A 27,994-nucleotide genomic window follows, 5' to 3' on the forward strand; every position below is an offset into this window, starting at 1 on the left:
TAGGACCCCTGAGTTTGAGGTCACCCCGAGACTGCATAGTAAATTCCAGGTCAGCCTGGGCTAGAGACCTTACCTTGAAAAACAAAACAAGGTCTAAGCTAAAGGCTCTCATCTGACTGACCGTTTTTTATGGGGGAAAAAAAAAGACTTGAGGATAAGAAAACAATGGCATCCTATCACCACTGACCTAAAAAGATCCCTATCACCCAGCTGGGTCTTTACAGAGTTCCTGAATACTTCCACCTACCAAATTTTATTTGAGAGAAAAAGGCGGGCAGAGAGAATGTGAGCGCCAGGGCCTCCAGCTGCTTCAAACGAGTTCATGAGGCATGCAACACCTTGTACATCTGGCTTATGTGGGTCCTGGGGAATGGAAGGTGGGCTCTTTGGCTTTGCAGACAAGCGCCTTAATTGCTAAGCCATCCCTCCAGCCCTAACTACCAAATCTTACTCACTATGCAAATTACTCTAAAGCCAATAGTTCTTCCACTGCTTAATTCATCTTATCCCAATATCAGCTTGGCTTTCCAGTCTTACTGTCCTATGTAGTAACCATGTTTGTAAAATCACCCGGACAGCAATTATGACCTTGTTCTCCAAGTAAACTAAACATTCATTATGCAACACAAGGGTATGAAATCTTAAAGCTCAACAGGTAACAGCATTTGAAATAGTTCAAAAATGAAAAATCAGCTGGGTGTGGTGGTGCACACCTTTAATCCCAGCACTGGGGAGGCAGAGGTAGGAGAACCACAGTGAGTTCCAGGCCACCCTGAGAGTACCTAGTGAATTCCAGGTCAGCCTGGGCTAGAGTGAAACCCTACCTCAAAAAACCAAAAAGAAAAATCCTTCTGCCTTAGCCTGCCAAATGCTGGATTACAGGCAAGTGAAACCACTCCTGGCTTAACAAAGTTTTCTAGTATTAATTTTATTGGTCAAAACCTCAGAGGGATAATGAGGAAAGGGCATACAAAGGACTTGTTATAAGGCACTTTATTAAAATAAAAGTGCTTACATCCCTTTAATGCAGTAATCTACTTCCTGAATAACATGGAATAATTAACAAATACTGTACACCAATTTGTCTATTTTAATAGGAAAACAATGCTATTTTAATAAATGTTTGCTCCTCTCACCTTTTTTACATTTTTGCTCATTATGGTATTTGTAGCACAGCTACTATAAGAGTTTCTAGTCAGTGTTTTGTAACTCCAAATGCTACAGAAACCATAAAGTCAAACAAGAATACCAGGTAACTTAAATTAACACAATGTTTGAGAAAACCATTTTTATTATCATCACCACCAGCCATCTGTGCTGGACATGTACCAAATGGCCAGATCTTTTCTAAAGAACATCTACATAACATTTCTTTCATGTTTCAAGAGATGAAAATAACTGTACAAGGTTAATTAAGTACAAAAGTACACAAGACATCAGACACGAAAAATCTATGAGATTTCATCCCACCTGCAGCTTTAATATATTTGAAAAGTAGAATTCATGAACTAAAAAATATTCTTCTATAGTCCTGTCAAGTTTAATGGAAGTGGGCTTAACCTGATTACAACACTAACACCAGTATCACTGATCTGATTATTTACAAAAAAATCGTATTTTTCAATAAATTAAAGTCAATGCAACACCCATGCAAGCTAGAATGCTAGCTGTTTGGTGAACAAGGACCTGGCATCAAAACAATAAGTCTATAAAAAGAATGATCTTTCAAACTGCATCCATTCCACGCATTGAAGATGTGAAACCCAAGCCCATTCCTCTTTGTGTGTGTGTTTGTGATCTTGCCATTTCATACTGAGCATCAAGGTTTCTAAAAACTTCTTCCTGTTGCTTCAAAGTCTTATAACTTTCTTCATCAACTGAGCTACATCCAGCTTCATCTTCACTCTAAATATTAGGTAGAAAATATTGAAATCAATTCAGATAGTATTATGTGATTTGACAGCCTGGCTAAATTACATTTTAAGGATACACATTTAACCTCAATTACTTAGTATAAGATGATGAATTTCTCTCTAGGCATGGCACACTCAGGAGAGACAAGACAACAGCAACTAACCCAAGTATGTCAGGGGAAGCTGGATGGGGTGGCATATAATGTATGAGGATCACCATGTGTTCCAGGTAAGGCACAGTGAGACTCCATGTTAGCCCAGGCTAGAAAGTGAGACCCTGCTTAGACAACCATGACGACGACGACAACAACAACGAGGATGACGACTAGAGATGGCAGTGGTTAAAGTGCATGCCTACAAAGCACAACCCTGGTTTGATTCCCCAGTACCCATGTAAAGCCAGATGTACCAAGTGCACATGCACCTAAAGTTCATTTGCAGTGGCTAAAGTGCACCCATTCTCTCTCTGCTTACAAACAAGTAAAATATTTAAAAGTACCCAGAGTATCCAAGGGGAGACCAGTACAGAGAAGGGCAAGTTTAAATGCAAAAAGCAAGCAAGCTTAGTGTAAGCCAAGTATTTCTTTCTTTCTTTCTTTCTTTTTTTTTTTTTTTTGGCTTTTCGAGGTAGGGTCTCACTCTGGTCCAGGCTGACCTGGAATTCACTATGTAGTCTCAGGGTGGCCTTGAACTCTTGGAGATCCTCCTACCTCTGCCTCCCGAGTGCTGAGATTAAAGGCGTGCGCCACAACGCCCGGCTCCCAAGTATTTCTTAAATGAAGAACCAAAACCCTTAATAATAACCAAAGTCTGAGCATTTGTGGGCCTTTCCAGGTTTGGCAGGCAAGTAAATCCCTCTGAGAAGGGTGTAGAGTCTCTCACTTTAATCTGAGCACCGAGGTCAGGGGATCAAGGTGAGTGCTAGGCCAGCCTAGGCTACAATGAGTTCCAGGACAGATGGAATTAAAGCTGTAAGCCACTCTGTCCAGCGTCTTGAAATAGGCTCTTGGATATATCGCCTAGCCTGCACTTGAACCTGTTGTAATCCTCTTGCATCTGGCTTTGTAATCTGGAATTGCAAATGTGTGCCCAGCTAAAATTTCATTTGTATGTGAGTACACATGCATGTGTGTTAAGGCCAGAGGACAATTTTGGCCTGAGGCTGACCTGGAATTCACTATGCAGTCTCAGGGTAGCCTCAAACTCACGGCAATCCTCCTACAGAGGATTAATCCAAGTGCTTGGATTAATGGCATGTGCCACTATGCCTGGCAGTTTTCCTTTATTTGAGATAGGGTCTTATACTGTCTTGTAGCTCACCAAGAAGGCTAGAAGAGCCCAAAAACCACAGGTTTGTTGTGATTCTTCAATGCTGGGATTACAAGTATGCATCACCTCCATGACACTCCCCTCCACATAATGTGTATGTGGTATGTGTACATGCATCCAGGTTTACATTTAGTTATTATTATTATTATTTTTGGTTTTTCGAGGTAGGGTCTCACTGTGGTCCAGGCTGACCTGGAATTAACTGTCATTTCAGGGTGGCCTTGAACTCACGGCAATCCTCCTACCTCTGCCTCCCGAGTGCTGGGATTAAAGGCGTGCGCCACCACGCCCGGTTTAGTTATGTTTGTTGTAGTTGAGGGGGCACCTTCTTTAATCAAACTCCACCTGATTTTTTCGGACAATGACATGCTAGCCTAAGGGGTCTCCTGTCTCCACCTCCCCAGGATTGGGATTTGTGGTTACAGGTATTTCCTGCCACACCTGACCTTTTTTTTTTTTTTTAAACATAGGTGGGTAGGGATCTTAACTCGTGTTTTCTAGCACTATCCACTGAGCAATTTCCACAGTCCAAAAATTTCATTTACCCTGAGACTACATAGTGAATTCCAGCCGCAAGACCTTACCTCAAAAAAAGAGTATTAAAATGAACAGCTTATATACATTGTCTAACAGAGTAAGGACTACAGGTATAGATAAATCTGTGAAATCTGGATAGCATAGACAGAAATGCACAGGAAAATATCCAGAACTAATCTCAGCACAGCGTTTAAGACCAACCCAAACCTGAGAGAGACTGCATAGTGAAGTCCAGGTCAGCCTGGACTACAGCGAAACCCTACTATGGGGTGGGGGGAAGAGAAGAGGGGAAGTAAAGTAAAGATGGCTCAATGGTTAAAGATATCTGTTTGCAATGCCTGATGACCTGGGTCCCATTTCTGAGTACCAAAACAAAAACAAACAAAACCCTCAAAAAGAAGTTAGTGTCAATCTCAACACAAAGTTTAACCCACCTTAATACCCATTAATTTCCTAAATTTGACATTTTGGTCCTTGTTTCCAAAATTCAGTTTTTCCCATATTTCAGCAGACTGAGATTTGTCCTATAAAGAAGAATTAAATTTTAGATTGTGTAAAATTTAAATCTTTTAATAGGATATTAATCTCATAAGACAGTTTCTATAAAACACTGACATTTACCTGAAGATTTGTTATGAGATATTGGAGAAAATAAAATGTAAGCAAGATCATAACACATCCTTAGGAAATACCTAAACTAACAGGTCCCCCCCCCTTGTAAGAGTAAGGTAATTACCTTTCTTCAAAAGATTTACATAGGTAACATACAGCTTTAACCAAGTATGGAAAATTAGACTATTAATAACAAGCTTCACCATTCCAATTTAAAAAATCTAACTGCTAATTAGTGACAATGGACAAAAGAATACAACTTACGCCTTCTTTCTTGCCTTGCCAAAGCATTTTCCGTTTTTTCTCTTGTTCAGCAAATTTCATTGGGTTCACAGCTGCTGGGTTATAGTAACTGGGCACAGCTATTCCTGTCTCTGCCAGTGCCTTAGCTTGCAGGGCTGCCATTTGAGCTGCCATAGCTATCTGAGGAGTCACTTGTGTTCCAGATGCCAACAGGGCGGCAACATTGAGTACAGAACCTCCAGTGGCTGCAGCGGCTAAAGAGGAGGCAAGCATGAGTTTTTTTGGTTTGTTTGTTTTCACTACAGGTAGCGTCACACTTTGGCTCAGGATGACCAGAACTCACTCTGTAAGCCCCAGGCTGGCTTTGAACTCCTCTTTTTTAACGGCAAGCTGGCCCATTTCATTTAATTCAAGAGAGAAAATGAATAGACCCACTAGGACCTCCAGCCACTGTGATGGAACTCCAGACTTGCATGTGGCTTACATGGTCTTTGAAGAGTCAAACCTGGGTTGTCAGACTGTGCTGGCAAGCATCTTAATTGCCATCTCTCCAACCCCTAAGTATGAATTTTTATAAGATGAAAAATTTCTATTTTATACCAAATAAAATGCTTGAATATATATATTAAAAAAATCTTGGGCTGGAGAGAAGGCATACCAGTTAAGGCCTGGGACGCCTGTCTCCTTTCTAGTGAGTACCCTTTTCCCAAAGTAGTCCCTTTCTATGTCAATGTCATTTTACTCCCATGCGTGGGTGAGGCCCACAAAGTTGAAACAGGGCTAGCTGCGCGGGCACAGGCCAGAGATCATTAACAGGAATGCTTGGGTCCTTCCAGTGGTTACATCACTGCAGAAAATGGGGCTGGAGAAATAGCTTAGTAGTTATGGTGCTTGCCTGCAAAGCCAAAGGATCCAGGTTTGGTTGCCCAATACCCACATAAGCCAGATGCACAAGGTGGCCCATGTGTCTGGAGTTAATTTGAAGTGGCTAGAAGCTCTAGTGTACCTATTCTCTCTCTGCCTCTTAATATAAAGTGAATAAGTAACATTTAAAAAAAATGTTAATTCAGGGGGTCTTGTAGGGAGACAAGGGGTTTTAATGAATGGGGTAAGAGAGCAATGGGGGAAAGGGGTAGGGCACAATCAAAATACATTATATAGGTAGGTGTGATAGCACATGCCTTTAATCCCAGAACTTGGGAGGTAGAGGTAGGAGGATCATTATAAATTTGAGGCCACCCTGAGACTATAGAATTCCTGGTCAGCTTAGGTTAGCACCAGACCCTATCTCAAAACACCAAAAACAAAACAAAAAAAACACCCATTATATACATGCATGAAATTGTCAAAAAATAAAGCAAAAACTTCTATTTTGCAACAATGCAGGAGACTTTAAAAAGTATGAGGAAATGTTTGTATATACAGATATAGTTATATATAAAACATTAATATGTTAGTGTGTTTATCCACAAATAGTATCCAACAGAAAGTCTGCTTACTTTGATGAAATGAATTATACAAATAGAGTTTTCATGGAAATGAACTATGGTAGTACTACTGCAAGTATAACTGAAAATCCTATCCTTGTACCACATATATAATATAAATATTTATATATAAAATGGTTTTCAAGGTATGGTCTTGCTTTAGTTCAGGCTGACCTGGAATTAATTCACTCTTTGCTCTCAGGGTGGCCTCAAACTTACAGTGATTCTACCTCGGCCTCCCAAATGTTGGGATTAAAGGCACGTATCTACAAATCCAGCCCTTTCTTAATATTTTATGTTATGTCAGATTTATCACCTGAAAGTAAACATTTGAAAAAATTAATAAAAGTGTTGTGGAAGGAAGGTAAGCAATTTAAAAATGAACTGGCAGGCTAGAGAGGTGGCTCAGCAGTCAAAATGCTTGCCCGAAAAGACTAACAACCAGGTTGGATTCCCAATACCCACATAAAGCCAGATGCAAAGTGGTGAATCCATCTGCAGTGGCTAGAGGCCCTGCCATATGCATCCTCTTTCTCTCCTCTCCATGTGCAAATAAATAGATAGATAAGATAGAATTTGCAATATTTCTGCCTCAGCCTCCAGAGTACAGATTATAGGCGCATACCACCATACCTAGCTTTTTTAACTGGTGGTGCACACTTTCAATCCTAGCACTTGAAATGTAGAGGGATGAGGTCTGCTGAATTTGAAGCCAGCCTGGGCTATAATGAGAAACCCTACCTTGAAAAAAAAAAAAATGGTAGGGTCTCACTTTAGCACAAGCTGACCTGGATTTACTATGTTGTCGAAGTATAGTCTCAAACTCATGGTGATCCTCCTACCTCTGCCTCCCAAGTGCTGGGATTAAAGGCGTGCACCACCAAGCCCAGCTGAAAAAAAAATTTAAACTAAGTTGGAGATAGTGGCACAGGCAGAGGGAGAAGAATTAATGAGTTGTAGGATAGCCTGGAGATATTTACACATTGACTTGCACATCAGCTGAATCTAGAGAAAATATAAACTACTAACATTATGGGAACCTAGAAACAAAGTTTTAATTAGATATGTGAAACAAGGGCAGGCTTGTAAATGTTCATAACAGTTTAAATTTGGTATAATCTACCTGCAGCCATTTCTTGTTGCTTTTGTTTTTCAACCATTTCTTTTTCTCGTTGTTCTTGCAATTTCTTCGCCCTTTCCAATCTGTTAAAGACAATTTAAATAAATTTAACACTAAGTTCAATATAAAATCAGTATATGTACCTTCATACATGTAGAGGCAAGATATTTTATAAGTATCTCCTAATAAGAAATGTCAGTTAAGGACTACTGTTCGTATTATCTCTCTATTGTCTGAGAAGGCTTTGAACAGCTGGGCTTATGGCAATCTACCAAGAAAAGCAAGCTGCCTTTCCTATGCCCACTTGACTGTTGATTTCATTATGGGCTCTTCAACAAGACCCTGTTTGAAAAGTGCCAGGTCAGCCTGGGCTAGAGTAAGACTCTTCCTCAAAAAAACAAAACAAAGCAGGGCTAAAGAGATGGCTTAGCAGTTAAAGGTGCTTGTTTGCAAGGTTGCAATACCCAATGATCTGGGTTTGATTCCTCAGTAAACACGTAAGGCCAGAAGCACAAATGTACATAGTGGTGCATGTGTCTGGAGTTCATTTGCGGGGACATAAGACTGTTGTGTCCATGCTAATGCTCTCTGTGTAATTCATTCTCTTGCTTTTTCAAATAAATAAATTTAAAATAAAAACAAATCATGTTCAGGGCTTCAAGGCTGGAGTGACGGCTCAGCATCTAAAGGTGCTTGCAAAGCCTGACTGCTTGGGTCTAATTCCCCAGTACCCACATAAAGCCAGATGTAAAAAGTGGCATGTGTCTGGAGCATAGTAAGAGGATGTCCTGGCACACCCATACACTGAAATAGTATAATTATTATTATTTTTTTGCCAAGTGTGGTGGCGCACACCTTTAATCCCAATACCTGGGAGGCAGAGGTAGGAGGATTGCCATGAGTTTGAGATCATGCTGGGTTAGCAGATACTCTACCCTGAAAAACTAAGAAAAAAAAATTTATGTTCAAATAAGGGATTATAGTCTTCAAGTTAATAAACATTAAACATCTGCAGTAAACTGAGAAGATAAATAAGCCTTTCCATACTTCAGAATCTAATTAAATGGGGGTGGGAAAAGAGGAAAATAACCAGGAAATTATCTTTAACAAAGGAAGAAAGTAATGCCTAGCAAAGGCACGAGTAACACAAAATATAAATCCATCCAAATAAAATAAATATAAATGTATAGTTCACAGTAGATTAACAAACATGTAGGTTGAATACATCTGTCAAATTCATTCTTATATACAGCAAACCATTACTATCAATCAGTTAATGAGACAGAAACTTCTTTCCTTCATAAGGACCCCCTAGTTTATTGAGCATATTTTAAATGCGATTCCTCTGTTTAATGTGGGATCATACAAAAAGTTTTTTTTTTTTGAGACATATGGTCAACACATTATATTGATAGTAAATTGGTACTTATTTTAACAACTGCTAAAATTTACCTAACAGATTATTGTACTACAAATCATCTTTTGTATTTGCTTTTTCAAGGTAGGGTCTCACTCTAGTTCTAGGCTGGCCTAGAACTCAGTGATCTTCCTACCTTTGATAACCTGAGTATAGGGATTAAAGGCATGCGCCACGACACCTGGCACAATAATACAGATTATATAATATAGATTACAGATGATTATAAATAAAAACATGCAAAGACTTTATACTAATGTCTTACGAACTATCCTAAAAAATTTTTTTTTCGTGGTAGGGTCTTGTCCAGGCTGACCTGGAATTAGTCTCAGGGTGGCCTAAACTCACTGTGATCCTATCCCTCTGGTGCACTGGGATTAAAGGCGTGTGCCACCACACCCGGCTCACTTCAAAATTTTAAAGTAGCCCAGAAATCATTGTATTCTGCTACTCCTGAAAGATTACTAGTGCTCTAAGTAATTTTTTTTATTAATTAGTTTTGTATTATTCAGCAAACACAGTCAGTTTGGTACTATTATTAGGCTCATCCATGACTTACCCCCTCCCCTTGGCCCCTCCTTGTTGAGGTATATGGGTCATGCATTGTGGAGTTAGCCCTCAGTTATGGGTAGGATAAATATTTCTGCCTATGTAAAATTTTGTTGTTGGTAAAATATGTTTTTGGAGACAGGACCTCGTGTAGTCAGTCCAACCTGACCTTAATTTTGCTATGTAGACCATGATCCCTCTGAATCTAATTATTCTGCCTCTACCTTTCCAGTACAAGGTGTGTGCCACTCAAAAATAGGGGACAGGGGCTGGAATGATGGCTTACAGTTAAGGTGCTTGCCTGTGAAGTGTAAAGACCCAGGTTCAACTCCTAGGAACCCATGTAAGCCAGATGCACAAGGTGCATACATCTGGAGTTCATTTGCAGGGGCTAAAGCCTCTCTCATTAACAAAAAAGGGACAGAAGAAATGGCTCAGTGGTTACTTTGCTTGCAAAGCCTGCTGGCCTGAGCTTGATCCCCATATGCCCATGTAAATTTAAATGCAAATTGTTGTATGTATCTGGAGTTCATTAGCAGAGGCAAGAGGCCAATACACACATAAATGGACATAAACTTAAAAAAATAATAATATAATAGGAAGAGTAAACATTAAGGTTTAGTTTTCAGTGAACAAAGAATTCATTATAAACTAGTTTTGTAATTCAGTTGACTTTGAAACAAAACAAGACTGTCTACTAGCAGTTGCACTGCAATGGCTGCTGCAGTTTTGGAACTAACTCCATTCACGATGGTGAATGGAGTGAAGAAGGGATGAGCTCACACCTTTGCTGCTGCTGATCAGCTTGAGTTTCTGCCAGGCTGGCTTCACAGGGCAGCAGCACATCAGGTTACATTGTGATAACTGTATTTTCATAATGAAAAAAAAATACAAACTCAATTTCATAAGGAAAAAAGAAAAAAAAACAAAAAACCAAATCCTATGAGTTAATTTTTAGAATATCACACAGTCTTGCTGCATGTGGCCTCACAATCACTCATCTATGAAACAATATAAAATCTCAGAAGTATTCATGTTTTCGATATGGTACAAAATACTAAACTGAGCAATGATGTGTATTAGTCTCACCTTAAAACTAAATATGACTGACAGAATCCTCAGTGTTTTGAGTATTGTGTTTATTTGAAGAAAAAAGTAAAGGCAAAGCCATTTCAGAGTTAAATAAGTAGCTCTTGAACCAAATTTAAGATTCAAGAAAGTTTCAAATATAAACAAAAATATTTGAGAGTCCAAATTTAAGGAAAGGGAAATAGAAACAGTCATAAATGCAAAAACATCTATTTGTGCAAATATGTTAAGAATTCAAAAGAAAAAAGTCAACTACTTACACAGCCCTGTGTTTTACAGGTGCCACATGATTTATGGTTAGACTTCGTTAAATTATCTTCTCAGAAGCAATCATTCTGTCTGAACAATCAAGCATCCACTTAAAAGTTGAGAAGGAAAAAATGAATTAAATGAAAAATACACGTACCTCCTAGCCAAAGCTTCCTGAGCATCCATTGCTGTGTTTCTGCCTCGGAAGGGAGGTGGACTAGGAGTCCGGCTTAAACTTCTGCTAAATCTTCTTGGTTTTTCAATTCTCTTCTTTCTATCTCTGCAACAAAACAACATTTGTTTAGTTTAGCAATACATTTAGCAGTAAATAGCATTTAATGCATCATTATGCCATGCAATACCTATATTGAATAAAAACAAAAAAAAATATTTTGAAACAGGGTCTCATTTTCGCCTTGATCTTTACTCAGAGTAGCCTCCAGAATGTTGGAACTACAGGCCTGAGTCACCACATTGAATAGAAACCAACTATTTTAATTTTTTCTTTTAAAATATTTTATTATTTTATTTTTATTTATTTATTTGAGAGAGGGAAAGAGGCAGAGTGAGAGATAGAGAGAATGGGTGCACCAGGGCTTCCAGCCATTGCAAACAAACTCCAGACGCATGCACCACTATTGTGCATCTGGCTTAACGTGGGACCTGGAGAATCAAACCTGGGTCCTTATGCTTCACAGGCAAGCGCCTTAACCGCTAAGCCATCTCTCCAGCCCTATTTTAATTTTTTTTTGAAGTGGGGACTCACTCTAACTCATGCTGACTAGGAGCTCACTCTGTAGTCCTAGGGTAGCCTTGAAAGCACAGTGATCCATCCTCTTACCTCTGCTTCCTAAATGCTGGATTAAAGGTATGTATCATTACAAACCTGGCAGAAACCAATTGTTTTTTTGTTTCTTTCCTTTTTTCAAGGTAGGGCTTCACTCTAGCTCAGGATGACCTGAAATTCACTATGTAGTCTCAGGGTGGCCTTGAACTTATTGTGATCCTTTTTCTTGTGACTCTCAAGTGCCAAATTTTATGTATATGGTTCCAACAAAAATCAATGATACATCTTCTATGATTGTATCAGTCATCAGCACTACAACTAAGATTGAAATATATTTCTTTTCCTTTCTTAGTTTTAATAAATATTTTATTTATATGCGAGGGGGGGGAGGGAGAGAGAGGGGAATGGAGGGAGGGAGGGAGAGAGGAAGAATGGACACATCAGGGCCTCCAGTAATTTTGGATTTCTTGCACAAGTAGACTTAATCTCTAACAATAATGAACTTATATTACAATTTGGCTGTTTTGTGGTTTACTATTAGTTAATACACAAATCATTAGTATATACCAATGTGACAGTCACTTAACATTAGCTCTTATGGTCATACTCATGGTATTCCTTCCAACTCTGCCTCCTGAGTGCTGGCATTACAGGCGTGCACCATCATGCCTGGCTTGAACTTTATTTGATTATTAATACTTGCATACAACTCAGGGACTAGCATGTCCTACTTTTGTTTATTTATTTAGAGAGACAAAAAAGAGAGAATGGGCTCACCAGGGTCTCTAGTCACTGCAAACAAACTCAAGATGCACGTACCACTTTATGCACCTGGCTTATGTGGGTATTGGGGAATCAAACCTGGGTCCTTAGGCTTCACAGGCAAGCACCTTAACCACTAAGCCACGTCTATAGCCTGCCTAGTTTTGATTTTATTGATGAGGTAATCATTCATATTTCAGCTTAATTGGCAACAAAAATGCAATGCAGAATTTTAACATGTTGAAGATAAATTCTTTAAGGTGCATATTATATTTCATTCAGGACAGTAAGACTTACCGACTTCGACTTCTTGTCCTACTCCTGCTTCTAGTCCTATGCCTGTGCCTTGATCTTGAGCGGGAACGAGATCGGATCCGCCGTTTTCTTTCCCTGCTCCTAGATCTTGACTTCTTCCTATCCCTGCTTCTGGATCGAGACTTCTTTCTCTCTCTACTCCTGGACCGTGACTTCTTCCGTTCCCTGCTTCTACTACGATGACGCCTAAAATTCAAGCACATAAACTTGTAATTACTAATAGTTCGCTTTTTTCTCTTTAAGGTTCTCCCTACGTGGCCCATGCTGGCCTTGAATCTCTTACTTCAACACCCACAGCAGAGACAGAAGTCAATAGCAGGAAGTACAGCTGGGCGTGATGGTGCACGCCTTTAATCCCAGTACCAGGAAGGCAGAGGTAGGAGGATTGCTGTAAGTTCGAGGTCAGCCTGAGACTCCATGGTGAATTCCAGGTCAGCCTGGGCTAGAGCGAGACCTTACCTCAAAACAAAAACAAAAAACCCCAGGAAATATGAGAGCCAGAGCTCTTTTTGGAGGGAGGGTGCCGAGGGGGTGGGGGGAGAGAGGTTTCAAGGTAAGGTATCCCTCTATCACAGGCTAACCTGGAATTCACTATGCGATCTCCTACTTCTGCCTCCCAAGTGCTAGGATTAAAGACGTGCACCACCATGGCCAGCTGGCCTTGTAATTTTTGATTCTCCTGTCTCTTAATTCCTGAGTGTTGAGATCCCAGGCATGTGCCAACTATGACAAGTTCATAGGCAGGTAATAAAATTACTGTGTGCTGCATTTAGAAAGAAAAGTGGACCTTCATTGATGATTCCTCCCTGTAAAATTAAATTGTTCATCCTACCGCTAAGTTAAGGTTTCATTTAACAGTTCCAAGTATTTAAGGTATTATACGTAATTATTACTGCCCACAGAATTCTCCAAACACAATTAAGTTTTCCTGCTCACTTATTTTATGGTGCGTATGTGTGCATGCATCTGCCCTGAAGACCACCCTTGAATGTTACTTCTCAGGAACACCATTCATCTTTGGAGATAGTCTCTTATCGACGAAGCTGGCCTAGGAGCCCTAGGGATCCTGCCTTTGCCTCCCCAGTAGTAGGGTTAAGACTGCAGGCTACCATCCCTGGTATTTTTATATGGGTTGCAGCAATCTAATTTAGGTTTTCACACTTGCCATGCACTTTATCGATTAGGATAACTCCCCAGCACCAAATATTGGCTTCTTTTACCAAAAGCAACAATTCCCTAAAAATTTAAACCATACCCCCATTTCTAGAAAAGTGAGATAGTACATTCTTGTAATCCCAGCATCTGGTAAAATGTAGATGGACTGATACAAATATGATCTCAGGGCTGGAGAGATGGCTTAGCGGTTAAGCGCTTGCCTGTGAAGCCTAAGGACCCCAGTTCGAGGCTCGATTCCCCAGGACCCACGTTAGCCAGATGCACAAGGGGGCGCACACGTCTGGAGTTTGTTTGCAGTGGCTGGAAGCCCTGTCACGCCCATTCTTTCTTTCTCTCTCTCTCTCAGTCTCTTTCTCCTCCTCCTCTCTGTCACTCTCAAATAAATAAATAAACAAAAAAATTAAAAAAAAAAAAACAAATATGATCTCAGGACTGGAGAGATTACTTAGCAGTTAAGGTATTTGCCTGCAAAGCCAAAGGACCCAGGTTCGATTCCCCAGGATCCACGTAAGCCCGATGTACAAGGGGCCCATGAGTCTGGAGTTCATTTGCAGTGGCTGGAGGCTCTCGTGTGCCCATTCTCTACTTGCAAAATAAATAAATAAATAAATAAAAAAAATCCGCAGCCTGGTCCACATAGTGTGTGCCAGGCTAGATGAAATTCTGTCGCAAAAACATCAAACCATAGGGCTGAGGAAATAGCTCAGTGGTAGAGCACTTGCTTAGCAAGAGTGAAGTCCTAGGTTCAATTCCCAGCACCTAAAAGCAAAACACTATGCCAGAAAGTTGGGGGGGGGGAGGGAGGGAATTAACACGGGATTTCTTTATAATCATGGAAAATGCTAATAAAAATAAAAAAAAAAAAAACACCAAAAACCCAACACTACGCCAGCCAGCACTCAGAAGGACAAAACAGTACTGCCAACCTAGGCTGCAGTGATTCCAGGAGAGACTGCACTACTATATTAAGACCCTGTCTCACAACCTAAAATTACAAAAGAAAATGTAAACCAAGGTTTAAAGAGTAACTTAATTCTATATTCAAGTTAAGAGGACCACTTACCAGCTTAAGCTACATGAAGTTTAACAATAATCTTTCACTGCTAGCTAGCCAATCTTTTAAAGAAATCTAGCCATTAATTAAATGTGCTAAGCATCCATCATCATAATCAATCAATTAACCAACCCATGTATTCATTCTTTAAGCACTGGGGATTGCTGCAGAGAATCATACATGATAGGTAAGTACCATTGAGCTTTGTCTCTAGCCCCCAAAGGCTTCAGCTATTAGGGTGCCAAAGGATTATGTCATAACCACAAAAACAAAACAACAAAACACTATTTCTGGGCTGGAGAGATGGTTTGCCACAAAGCCTAAGGACCCAAGTTTGAGTCCCTAGTACCCACCTAAGCCAGATGTACAAGGTGGCCCAAAGTGAAGTTTATCTGCATTTGCTGGAGGCCCTACTGTGCCCATTCTCTCTCTAGAATAAATAAAATATTAAACAAATTTATTTCCTAGTAGGGGTTTTTCTGTGTGTTTGTTATTCTGTGCTAATGAAACCTTTATGGAAGTTAAAGGTACTAGAAGGCATTAAATTATATCAGAACCACTCACCTTTCACGGGATCTAGACCTTGAGTGACTTCTGCCTCGTGATGACTTTCTTTCTTTGCGTTTGTGCCTGTCCTCACCATTTTCAGACGAATTTAGTCGCTCTCTTCCTTTATCAGAAAAATGTTCTTTGTCATTATGTTCCTCAGATTTGTGTCTCTTAGAGGATTTATCTTTGGATTCATGTCTTCTTGCCTGTTTTAAGAAGAAGTTGGTTCTTTCAGGAAAATAGCGCAACAAAAAGAGTTAGTATGGGTATCAGTAGACAAAAATGTTGTGATGTAACATTAGTAACCTTAGGAGTGTGTGGCAAATAAAAAAAGTGTTCTAGTTTTATATCACCCAAATTTGCAGATGTCATTACTAATTTTTGTTTATAAATATCCCAAATTGCAGTTTGTTCTCCAAATTATTTTAAGTACAATAAAAACAATTTAAAAGCAGATACTGAAGCGTCATTACACCAGGTAAAGAGGAATCATGTATGTATCAACTTCTAAACCCAGGGCACATACTATTTAAGTTGAAATACATCAGAAAATATCTTTCAAATCAAATCACAAACATGTAATTTTATCAAGCATTAATATTTTCTGCAATTTCAAATTATGCAGTGTCTATAACTACATTGACACAGCCTCTCAAAAGGACAGCTCTTATTTTCCTTTCAATGTTTATAAGCTGTGAAAAAAAAATCACTTATCAGCTTATCTTAATCCTAGCAGGTTTAGTTTTATTACATTTCATATACTACAGTAGAAAAGAAACCAAGTCTGTTTATTTTAGCAATCAAACCAGAGTTAACAATTCCTATGCTCTGATAAAATGTTATTCCCCTTATACTTTGAAAAATTAATATCAAGGCTTTCACAACATAAGCATTCAAAGACTCAAGCTAAAATACCTATAATCAAGTCTCATTCCTACCATTCAAACAAAGCCGAAAGTGCTAAGCAATACATTTACACATTAAGATTTGTTAAACCCACCTTCTATTTAAAAAATGTAAAATCCAAAATACTGCAGGGTGACTAAATTTTAAATCTAAAAAAACCCCCAGATTCTCTAACTTTCTCCTCTTATTTTATGTAAACTAAGATCTAAAGACACAGAGCTATACAGTAGTTGAACTGGACACGGACCCCACCCTATGATGGCCAGGCCACCATTTCTCTATCATAACGCACCATTTATGCTTCTCACAATAGGCCATACCAGCTTTCTTTTGACTAAGATTAGTTTTTTTAAAAAACACAAAAGCATATAGCTAATCAAATGTAACAAGCACAATGACACAACTGAAAATGATCAGTAATTTTTCATATTGCAGAAAGGTAAGAGACCTGTAACACAAACTTAAACTAGTTTTCATGGTCAGTTCTCTATAATATGACCAAATGGAAAAGAAAATTTCCTTGACTTTGACATACAGTGGCAGCCTAGAAAAGCTTTATTGTTAAGCTTCCAAAGATTTTAGAGTTTATTTTAAATCAGTATTCAAACATAACATCACTATTAATTTTAAAAAGAACATTAAAACCCTTAACTGATTTAAGATATATTTAAGGGAAATAGGAGTTTGAATGACTAATAGTTACCTTATCATGGAGTAGGCTTATTATTTTGCTATCTGAGTCTGCAGCGTCTTCAGTTCAGTCTCTTCGCGCATTAGCACGCTGAGTATGATTTATTATAGAAATGTTATCATGTGAGCTAAACAAGATAGTCATTTTCACAAAAACTCTCCTAAATTAAAAAATTAACAGAGCTTCCATTACGGGAAGAGGTGAAGTCCCTGCCCATATTCGCTTTAGGAGTCCCTTGCCCAGCCCCATTACAATTCTTCTTGCTTTCTGACTACTTCAACTCTTCCTTTTGTAGTTCATTCCTGGTCTTCACAGGTGGGTGAGGCAAGTTCACTACTCCTCTGTCATAAAGCTGCTGCTTTTATTTTTCCTTAAGTTTTGTAGTTAATGCCATTTCTATAGCTGTCCCTCACATTTTATTTCAAGATTCAATTCTATTAGGGATAATGAACTGATTCTACTAAAGAAAACTCATTGTTTTTCATGAAGAAAACCTAGCCCACAAATAGCTATTGTATTGATGCTTAAAGATGACTGTTATTTTAAAAATCCTGAGCAGTTTTCAGGGATAAGAAAACTCAGGACCTCAGATTAATGGAAGCTCTGTATGACAGGCCTAAAAAAAACCAGTCATATTTTTATTGTGAATATTTTCACCATATAACAAAGTTAAGTTTCTGAAGGTACTTTTTATAAATAACTATCTTCTTGAAAATGATGAATCCAAACAAATCATGCTCATTTATAACCCAATTAACCTTTTAAATCTCAAGTTTTGGTACTTACCTGGTCAACAGCATATAGTCAGTCACACAAACATTTCTACCAGACATTTTACAAGAATTTAAAAATACCTATTCACTACAAAGTGTTAATTACCTCTTTGCTTCTGCTCCGGCTCCTGTGTTTTCTTCCTTCATTATCTGTGAACACAAAGAATTCACCATAAACAAAAATACACAATCATGTTCAATACAAATTACAATGCCTCACAAAAATTTCCCAGGCTGGAGGTGCAACTCTGGGTGGAGTGCTTGCCAAACATGCTCAAGGCCTTGAGTCTGAAATCAGGCACAACAAATAAAGCAAAACAGCTAAGCTCCTCCTCAATTTCTATACCAGCCTAGCTACTTACTAGTCCTCCAATGACTATGCTTTTTAGTTTTGTGTATTTGAGATAGGGTCTTATAGTTCCCAGGCATATTTCACAATGTCTGGCTTAAGACATTATCTTCTAGAGATAGATTCTTAAAGTGCTTTAACAAAACATTCTGATTAGCTCATTGTGCTTTGTATTTCTAGCTTATAGCAACTTTACAGTGGGTTTATTACAAGTAAACAAGAAAGCAAAAATTGAAGAAAGAATAAATAAATAAATGCCTTTAATCCCAGCACTCAGGTGGCAGAGGCAGGGTGGACTGCTGAGTTTGAGGCCAGGCTGGGACAACATAGTAGTTCTGGTCAGTCTGTACTACAGTGAGACTATAAAAACCAATAAGTAAATGAAAACTACTGACAATGTAGTTGGTGGAGTGCTTTACTAACAAGCAAAAACCTGGGTTTGAGCTCCAGCACTGAATAAACTAGGCAGGAAGGAAAGCACATGTCTATAATTTCAGCAGTGGGAACACCTTGAGTTTCAGGTCAGCCTGGGTACACAGAATCTCATCTCAAAAGAAATAATTGGATGGAGAGATGGCTTACCAGTGAAAGTTAAGGTCCTTGCCTACAAAGCCTAAGGACCCAGGTTCAATTCCTCAGTAGCCATGTAAGCCAGATACGCAAGTTTGAACACGTGTCTAGAGTTCATTTGCAGTATCTGGAAGCCCTGCTGTATTCATTCCATCTCAAATAAATAAATAAGCAGTTTGGAGCTGTCACACACATGTTATCTGTGGAGACTGAGCAAGGGAGGAGGATCACAAGCTCCAGGCTAGCCTGGGCCAGAGATACCCCTGTCAGGAAAACAAAAAAACAAACAACAAAAAAACCCATAACCTAAGGCTCAAGAGGTTAAGGTGCATGCCTGCAAAGCCAAAGGATCCCAGTTCGACTCTCCAGAACCCATATAAACCACATGCACAAGGGGGTGCATGCATCTGGAGTTTGTTTACAGTGGTTGGAGGCCCTGGCTTGCCCGTTCTCTCTCTTTGCTTCTTTTTTCCTCTCAAATAAATAAATATATATTAAAAAAAAAAAAAAAGCTGGGCGTGGAGGTGCACACCTTTAATCCCAGCACTTGGGAGGCAGAGGTAGAAGGACTGTTGTGAGTTCCAGGCCAGCCTGAGCTACAGTGAAACCCTACCTCAAAAAATCAAACCAAACAGGCTAGGCTGTTTGGCATACTTGTGTATGAAAGGTATGTTATTAGATTTTCTAAAATGTATTTTATTTATTTATTTGAGAGAAGGGGGGGGAGAGAATGGGCATGCCAGGGTCTCCAGCCACTGAAGACGAACTCCAGATGCATGCACCTGGCTTAGGCAGGTTCTGGAGTTGAACTGGGATCCTCTGGCTTTGCAGGCAAACGCCTTAACTACTAAGCCATCTCTCCAGCCCTGGTTTTGGTTTTCAGAGGCAGGGTTTCATTCTAGTCCAGGCTAAGCTGGGATTCATAATGTAGTCTCAAGGTGGCCTTGAACTCACAGCAATCCTACCTCTGCCTCCCAAGGGCTGGGATTAAAGGTGTACACCACCACGCCTGGCACTTGAAGTTTTTTTGAGATAGTTCCAAGTACCTCAGACTGGCCTCAAACTCCTAATCCTCTCGTGTATATCTTCTAAATACTGATTATAGGCTTGTGCTGCCCAAATCAGGCTAGCTTGAAAATATTTAATTTAAAACTGGTTATAAAATTCAAATATACATATTGGCAGGGGCTGCTGCTGTTCCTAGCAATATATTCTGATTCCATCTTATCAATAAAGCTTGATTTAACAAACAAAAACATTCAAATATATAGATATAAAAAGGCATTTTGGGGGCTGGAGGAAGGGAGGGATGGCTTAGCAGTTAAGGCATTTGCCTGCAAAGCCAAAGGGCCCCTGTTTGATTCCTCTGGACCCACATTAGCCAGATGCACAAGGGGGCACATGCACCTGGAATTCCCCTGCAGTGGCTGGAGCCCTGATGCACCCATTCTCTCTCCCTCACCCTCTCGTTCTCCATCTTTCAATCCCTATCTATAAATAAAACTTTAAAAAAAAAAGTATTTGGGGGGCTAGGAAGATGGCTCAGTTGTTACTTACTACTTCTCAGACCTTCATTTCAATTAACATTTTCCCCCAGTACTGGGTTTCAAAGCCAGTCTCTACCACTAAAAATAGTAAAACATTGTTTCCTGTATCAGTTTAGTCTCACAACTTGTTATTTTTGAAAGTCTCTCAATATGAAGCCCTGGCTGGCCTGGAACTCACAACCCTCAGCCTAGTAAGTGCTGGGATTACAAGTATTTACCAACATACCTTGCTAGTTTCTTCTAAAAGTAAAAAAGAGAGAAAAAAAGTGTGCATGTTCTTTTGGTGGTGGGGAAGGGCGATGCAAGGCAGAACCAAAGAATATGTAGCATTTGCAAACATCAAACTTGCTTCAAAAATATCCTATCCAAGGTCTTTAGTAGAACTCAGTGGTTAAGGAGGAACTCAGTTGTTAAGGAGTATGTGCACAGCATAGCTCCATCCTCAGCATTGGAAACTAAAACTGTTCTTCCCACAGATGCTAACACTTAGTTTAGGGGGGGAGGGAGGGAGAAGTTAAAGCATGTTGAATACTCACTCTATCTCCATCCAGAATATACTAATTTTAGCAAATTAAATGTCTTACCGGACTTTCGTTTTTTTTTCCCTTGACCTCGATCGTGATCTTGAATAATGATGTTTTGAAGCTCTAGGAGAAACGGATACATCTGATTGCTCTTTCTTCTTTTCTCTATCTGGAGATGTCTTTTCTGGGGCTAGTCCATCTCGTTCTGTATCAGTAGCCTAAAAGTCAAAAATACATACATACATAAATAAATAAATAAAAGATCAGACTCTTGAGTGGAGGGTCTCACTCCTCCTTTGACAATGTGTTTAAACCATTACTATTAATTTTCTCTAATAAAGTTCCTTGCTGCTTAAAAAGAAAATGATCAAAGTGTTCAACTTCATCTAAAATGTCTCTATAATTTCTTAAAAGGAGGAGGAACTAAAAAAGCAAAGGTGGGGAACACAAAGACAGTCACCTGAGCTTTATCACACAAGAAATCTAAAAAAAAAAAAAAAGTAAGGCTGATTTCTTAGGAGACACTCATGTAACAGTAATAGACCTTAAGGATGAGGGCTCTCAGTATTTCCAGTAGAGAAACTAAAATCCCTTTTAATTTTTGTTTTATTTGATGGAGAAAAAAAGAGAGAGAGAGAGAGACACACACACACACAGACAGACAGGATGCACTAGGACCTCCAGCCACTACAAACTCCAGACGCAATTGCCACCTTGTGCATCTGGTTTACGTGGGACCTGGGGAATCGAACCTGGGTTCCTCAGCTTTGCAGGCAGCACCTAACTGCTAAGCCAACTCTCCAGCCCCTAAAAGCCCTTTTATATTCGTGAGCCAAATTAATGACTTTACAAGTAATTAAACTGGGACTCATTACTTCTACATTGGCATATTTATTTATAGTAGTTATAGGCATTTGCTTATAAAATCTGCTGACCCAGGTTCAATTTCACAGTGCCTACATAGAATCATATTCACAAAGCGGCCCATGAGTCTAGAGTTCATTTTCAGCAGCAGAAGGCCCTGATGAACCTCTTCTGTTTCTCAAACACTTAAAATTAACTGCTATAAGTTTATAAGGGAGCTTAAAATTGTTAAAAGATTTTTAAACAGTGTAAGAAAGTTTCTAAGGGGCTGGAGGGATGGCTTAGTGATTAAGACATTTGCCTGCAAAGCCAAAGGACCCAGGTTTGATTCCCCAGGGCCTACATTAGACAGATGCACAAGGGGGCACAAGTGTCTGGAGTTCATATGCAATGATTACAGGCCCTGGAGCACCCATTCTCTCTTCTTCTCTCAAATAAATGAATAAAAAAAATTAAAAAGAAATGTTTCTAGATTATAAAAGAAGCTGTTTCTACTTTAAAGCCTTTTATACTAGGCAATCATTACAATTTAAATAGTGTATCACTGCACATTAGGATGAAATCCAGGGTCTCACACTTACTAAGCAAGAGCTCTATCACTGATAACATTCAAAGGGGGGAGGCTGGAGAGATGGCTTAGCGGTTAAGTGTTTGCCTGTGAAACCTAAGGACCCAGGGTCAAAACTAGATTCCCCAGCACCCATGTAAGCCAGATGCTCAAGGTGGCACACATGCATCTGGAGTTTGTTTTCAGTGGCTCAAGGCCCTGATGCATCCTCTCTCTCTGCCTTTTTCTATCTCAGATAAATTTAAATAAAAAAAGGATGAGGAAAAAAGGGCTGGAGAGATGGCTTAGTGGTTAAGGAATCTGCCTGAAAGGCCAAAGATCCCAGGTTTGATTCCCCAGGACCCATGTAAGTCAGATATACAAGGTGGCACATGCGTCTGGAGTTTGTTTGCAGAGGCTGGAGGCCCCAGTGTGCCCATTCTCTCTCTCTCTAATAAATAAAAATATTTTTTACTAAAAATAAAAAAAGATGGGAGTGGCACGCACCTTTAAATTCCAGCACTCCACTTGGGAGGCAGAGGTAGGAGGACCACTGGGAATCTGAGGCTAGCTTGGTACTAGCAGTGTGAGTTCCAGGTAAGCCTGGGCTACAGTCAGACAACACTTCAGGTGCTTCCCTGCGAAGCCTCAGGACCCAGGTTTGACTTCTCAGAATTCACATAAACCAGATGCATATGGTGGCCCATGAGTCTGGAGTTTGCAGTGGCTAGCGTCCCTGGCACACTCATTCATTCGCTCTAATATATAAATCAAAATATTTTTTAAAAAGGAGGGGGAAAAATCAACAGTATGCACTTCTAGAGACCCGATTTATTTCAGGATAAGTTTCTTAATTAAGTACCAGTCATCTTCTAGTTAACAGAAGTCAACCATGCTAACACAGCAGTCAGTACAGAAATCTACCAAGAAACGAATTTCAGTTATTAGGTTTCCACTGAAGCTATTTGTAGCTAAGATGTGGGTCAATGGTTCATTTGTTTGTCTAGCACACTTGAAGCAGACTTCAATTACCACCACTGGGAGAAACAAAAAAAACCCCAACCACCACCAATCCTATTTTTGTGGCTCTGCTGAACTGTGCAGTCCAATAAAAATTTCATCAATTTAAGGGCTGCATGTTATTAATACTGTTCTCACTTTTGGTTAGAGAAGCTTCTCTTTTCAGATGGCAGTGACTAATGTGGTGACTCAAAACTTACCACAGTGCTGAAAAATAACAGGGGACTACTTAGCACTACATGGAGACATTTCTATCACACCCTTCAAGTTTTAGGGACCATTCTTGGAAAAGGTGGCAGAAAGAATGTAAGAGCCAAAGGAAGGGGAGTACTGTTTACAATACTGTCTTTCAGGCACAAAATAGAATTGATATTCATGACTTCACTGTGCCTGACACTACCTACACAAAATACTCAATAGAAGGAAAAAATGATGACATCAAAAAATAGAAGCCAAGCTGGATGTGGTGGTGGCTGCATTTAATCCTAGCACTTGGGAGGCAGAGGTAGGAGGATCGCCACAAGTTCGAGGCCACCCTGAGACTACATAGTGAACTCCAGGTCAGCCTGAGCTAGACTGTGACCTTACCTCGAGGACCCCCCCCCCAAAGACAAAGTAGAGCTGAAAAGTTTCCTTGAGTTCAATTTTTTTTTAAACCATTTATTTGAGAGAGAAGAGAGAATGGGTATGCCAGGGCCTCTAGCCATCTTAAACTCCAGCTGCAGGGCCACCATGTGCATCTGGCTTTACAAGGGTACTGGGGAATCAGACCTAGGTACTTAGTCTTTGCAGGTAAGCACCTTAAGCACTGAGCCATCTCTCCAGCCCAGGATGGCCTAAATTCCTGATCCTCCTACTTATGCAGATTTGGAATCATAGGTATGTGGCACCAAGAGTGTTTTATAGATGCAGTTTGAAAAGTGTCTGGAAACATATTCTGCAATATGTGCAAGATGAACAGTGGTGAGTTATAGGACTCGAGAAGTTACATAGGAAAGTAAGGCAGTACACACACAAGGAGCTGATGACGTAAGACAGGGCTAGCAAACTAACAAACAGCTTCTGTACAACTCTTGAGCCAAGAATACACTTTCAGCTATAAAAGGTATGGGGCTGGAGGTATAGCTTAGTTGGGAGAGTGCTTGCTTAGCATGCACAAAGCTTTGAGTTAGATCTCTGGCACTCAGGAGATGTAGGAAGTTCTGGGTCATGTTTTGGCAAAAGGCAGGCCGGGGCTGAGACCCTGACCCCTAAAAGAGGGCAGGGTGGTAAAAAACAAACAAATACCATGCAACTACACATTACTCACAAATCAAAAACTTATCACCTGACCCTTTATGCACAAAATGCCTATCAAGTTCTTAGGACACCAGAGGAAACCTTTCCTCAATAAAGAGGGAATTACCACATTCTTCATATAATGATCAACTTCTTCCTTTAATAAGAATATCCCAGAAAATCGAGTAATTAGTAAAAGGAAATGCATCATTTCAACAAGTACTGAGAGTTTAAAATGTGTCAAAAATCAGTGTTAGACTCCAGGATTTAATCTGTACATTACTACCTAAAAAAAAAAAAAAGGCCAGCACAGTGTGGTGGCACATGCCTTTAATCCCAGGTCAACCTGGGATAGATATGAGACCCTACCTTCCCCTCCCCCAAAAAAGGCTTGAGAGCTGGCTCAGTAGTTAAGGGTACTTGATTTCAAATCCTGATGGCACAGGTTTGATTCCCCAGTAACCATGTAAAGCCAGATGCGCAGTGGTGCATGTGCCTACAGGAGGCCCTGGCATGTCCATGCTCACTCTCAAATAAACAAGGAAAAATTATGGGCTAAACTTCTAACCATGGGGTGGAGAGACAGCTTCAAGGTTAAGGTGATTGTTTGCAAAAACAAAGGATCCAGGTTGGTTTTCCCAGGACCCATGTAAGCCAGATGCAAAAGGTAGCACATGCATGCATCTGGTTTTTTTTTTTTTTTTTTTTTTTGGTTTTTCGAGGTAGGGTCTCACTCTAGCCCAGGCTGACCTGGAATTCACTATGGAGTCCCAAGGGTGGTGTCAAACTCACAGTGATCCTTCTACCTCTGCCTCCCAAGTGCTGGGATTAAAGGCGTGTGCCACCACGCCGGGCTGGCGTTTGTTTATAGTGGCTGGATGCCCTGGTGTGCCCATTCTTTCCCTCTCTCCCTCCTCTCAAATAAATAAATAAAAATATTTTTAAAAATCCTCCTTACCATGACTTAAAAGGTGCTCGCTTACAAAGTCTGATAATCCAGGGTTTATTACCCCAGTACCCAGGTAAAGCCAGAAGTACATTGTGGCAGACGTGCCCAGAGTTCATTTGTAGGCAAGAGGACCTGGCTCACCCCTTTCTTTTTCACCATTTATTTAGTTTTATTTATTTATTTGACAGAGAAAGGGAGAGAGATGGGCGTGCCGGGGGCCTCCAACCACTGCAAATGAACTCCAGACACTTGCACCCCCTTGTGCATCTGGCTAACGTGGGTCCTGGGGAACTTAACCGAGGTCCTTTGGCTTTGCAATCAAAGGCCTTAATTGCTAACCCATCCCTCCAACCCTTCCCCCCTTAAATATATAAATATTTGAAAAAGACTAGTGAGAAACAGCAAAGGAAGGAATTAACCTGAAGGACTAGAATTCCGGGGTATGTATATTTCCTTCTCTAATTTTGTGTGGAAAGGCTTTCACCCTTCAGAATCAAGTTCAAAGTTCTCACTTTACAGGTGAGATGCAGCAACATTAGCTGACTCCCCTAAAAATAACACTGCTTCTTTGCTTTGTCTATTAATCCACGATGCTACATCACACCACTGGGGATAACACTAATTTCCAACTCCCTCCCTTCTGCCCAGGTTGACCTGGAATTCACTCTGTAGTCCCAAGGCTGGCCTTGAATTCTCCTACCTCTGCCTCCAGAGTGCTGGGATTAAAGGCACACACCACCACTACCAGCTCTATTTGTTCTGCAACAAAGTCCCTTAAGTAGCCTAGGTTACAGTGTCTCATGTACTTTTGCAACGAAACAAGATCAGAATTCAAAAAACAACTTCTTTATCTAAGAGACTTATTAGCCCAGGCAACAGAAGTTTCCAGTTACTGGTTCATTTTGCTACATAAACACTAAAAACAAGTAATGTAATGATAAATGGCCACAGAACATGCAAAAAGATTTCCCTATGAACACAGTTGGGTGTGGTGGCCCAGAATTTAATCACCAGCACTTGATGGGGGGGGGGGAAGAGGATAAGGTAGGAGGATCACTGTGAGTTTGGGGCCAGCCTGGGAGTACAGAGTGCTATCCAAATCAGCCTGAGCTACAGTGAAAGCCTGCCTTGGGGCGAAAAAAATTAAAAACAACAACAACAACAACAACAACAAAAAAAAACATGTACCACGAAACTGCTGAGGCACTAGGTCTTTTTGACAGCCACCTGTCTCCTATAATTCACATCTGTAGCATCCTAGTAACAAGGAAACATTTTCTCAGTGCACAGGTACACAGCAGAGTCAATACTAAGTTGTCTATATTACAGGAAACTGAAGAAACAATGTTTGAAGTAATTTCACTTTCAAACTACTGGAGCTCAAGAAAAATCAGAGGTGCAAAAGACTAAATAAATAAAATAAAAAAATTGTCAACTAGTTCTACAATTTAAAAAACAAAAGTAAAACTCTACCAACTCTTCAAAAACCCTTAAAAATATTGTAAATGCAATCAGATATGCAGCGGGCAGAGGGTAAGAACCACCTATCATTTCTTATTTCAGCTACTCCAATATCTGAAAGAGTAATCCTTATGTTTAATAGTTTTTATTTTTGAAAATGAGATGACAGAACTTTTTTGGCTAGTGACAATGGTTGACTAGAAATAAGCTAATCCCGTAACACAATTTATCAAAAATGACACACTGTAGCCAAGGCAGGCTCACCGTTCAGAATAGGTTACTTAGGTGCGGTAGTTCTTATCTGGGTCAGTGAAGGGTGTCTTAAAGAAAGAAAGCTAGGCCGAGCGTGGTGGCGCACGTCTTTAATCCCAGCACTCGGGAGGCAGAGGTAGGAGGATCGCCATGAGTTCGAGGCCACCCTGAAGCTACATAGTGAATTCCAGGTCAGCCTGGGCTGGAGTGAGACCCTACCTACCTCGAAAAAACAAAGACAAAAACAAAAAGACAACGATAGATCATGATCATGGTTCTTAAGACTTCAATCTTATTTAACATCATGAATCGCTTTTTAAGTCACGTTAAGTGGGAACTAGGCAGAACAAGAAATTTTCACTCTTTCAAAGACCCTTCCTCCTCCTCGGGGAATGAACTAAGGTTTACACGGACGAGCACTAATTAAAATTATGCAAGCCCCCACCTCAATGAGGGTAAAGGGCTCTCTTCTCACGCTGCCCCTTAACACACTGCTTTTTTGACCCCGCGTTTCTCAGACACGACCCCTGGTCTTCCCTCTTCCTAGCCGTTTTTCTCCCCCGTAAACCTACATCCCTGGTCAGGGTCTGACGAGCTCAACTGGACAGTTTAAGTCGACCCAAAAGGAAACAGATAGAGAAAGTGATGAGGAAAGTTCTAGAAAAAATGGCACTCCCGGCCGCTCCCAACCCCCATCCACAGCGCCTTCCTTCCCCCCCCTCCCTGCATCAGGAAGCCATGATGGAGGGCGCAGAAAGCGGCCTCGGCGCCATTTTGTCCACACACAAGCACGAACGATAGCCTTGGAAACCGTTCGGCCACACTTCTGTAGAGTCCTAGGAAAATGTCCCTGGTTTTCAACTCGAGTTATTACCTACCGCCATAGTCTAGAGTCCTGGCCGCTAAAGCGGCGCCTCCACTTGCCGCGCTCTACAGTACCGGCCGCCACGAAGCTTCGCCACAGACTAAATAGCTCGCGCGAGACCCGGATGGCACAAAAGAGATGAGGGCCCGGCGTGGCGCGCAGCTTGCCGGGAGGAAAGGGGTGGTGATAAGAGTTTCTATAACAACGCGA

The 27,994-nt window shown here is 40.3% G+C and overlaps 1 protein-coding gene across 2 annotated transcripts; it reads right to left on the reverse strand.

Annotated features, from left to right (window-relative positions):
• Positions 1-1,273: 1,273 nt before the first annotated feature.
• On the reverse strand, positions 1,274-27,947 carry Rsrc2 (arginine and serine rich coiled-coil 2). Of its 2 annotated transcripts, none has more exons than XM_045133062.1 (10): positions 27,798-27,947; positions 20,609-20,766; positions 17,665-17,708; positions 15,204-15,394; positions 12,392-12,595; positions 10,703-10,825; positions 7,245-7,324; positions 4,656-4,888; positions 4,214-4,303; positions 1,274-1,905 (listed from the first exon to the last, which is right to left on the reverse strand). In XM_045133062.1, the coding sequence occupies exons 2-10, from the start codon at positions 20,688-20,690 to the stop codon at positions 1,726-1,728; spliced, it is 1,227 nt and encodes a 408-aa protein (XP_044988997.1). In that variant the 5' UTR covers positions 20,691-20,766; positions 27,798-27,947; the 3' UTR covers positions 1,274-1,725. The 2 variants fall into 2 exon arrangements, with proteins under 2 accessions (XP_044988997.1, XP_044988998.1); XM_045133063.1 differs by lacking the exon at positions 27,798-27,947 and adding an exon at positions 16,798-16,875 and having other exon boundaries at positions 15,204-15,416; positions 20,609-20,707.
• Between the last annotated feature and the right edge of the window lie 47 nt (positions 27,948-27,994).

This window comes from Jaculus jaculus, chromosome 13, assembly GCF_020740685.1.
Source record: "Jaculus jaculus isolate mJacJac1 chromosome 13, mJacJac1.mat.Y.cur, whole genome shotgun sequence".
NCBI classification, from domain to species: Eukaryota; Metazoa; Chordata; class Mammalia; order Rodentia; family Dipodidae; genus Jaculus; species Jaculus jaculus.

What these genes read in the sequence shown, in the direction of transcription:
- Rsrc2 (XM_045133062.1), bottom strand. Translation starts at nt 20,690, where the DNA reads ATGTATCCGTTTCTCCTAGAGCTTCAAAACATCATTATTCAAGATCAC. An exon ending in GAAAAAAAAACGAAAGTCCG is followed by an intron (nt 17,709 to 20,608) that starts GTAAGACATTTA and finishes TTGTGTTCACAG; the next exon opens with ATAATGAAGGAAGAAAACAC. An exon ending in GCAACAAGAAATGGCTGCAG is followed by an intron (nt 4,889 to 7,244) that starts GTAGATTATACC and finishes CCTCCTCTTTAG; the next exon opens with CCGCTGCAGCCACTGGAGGT.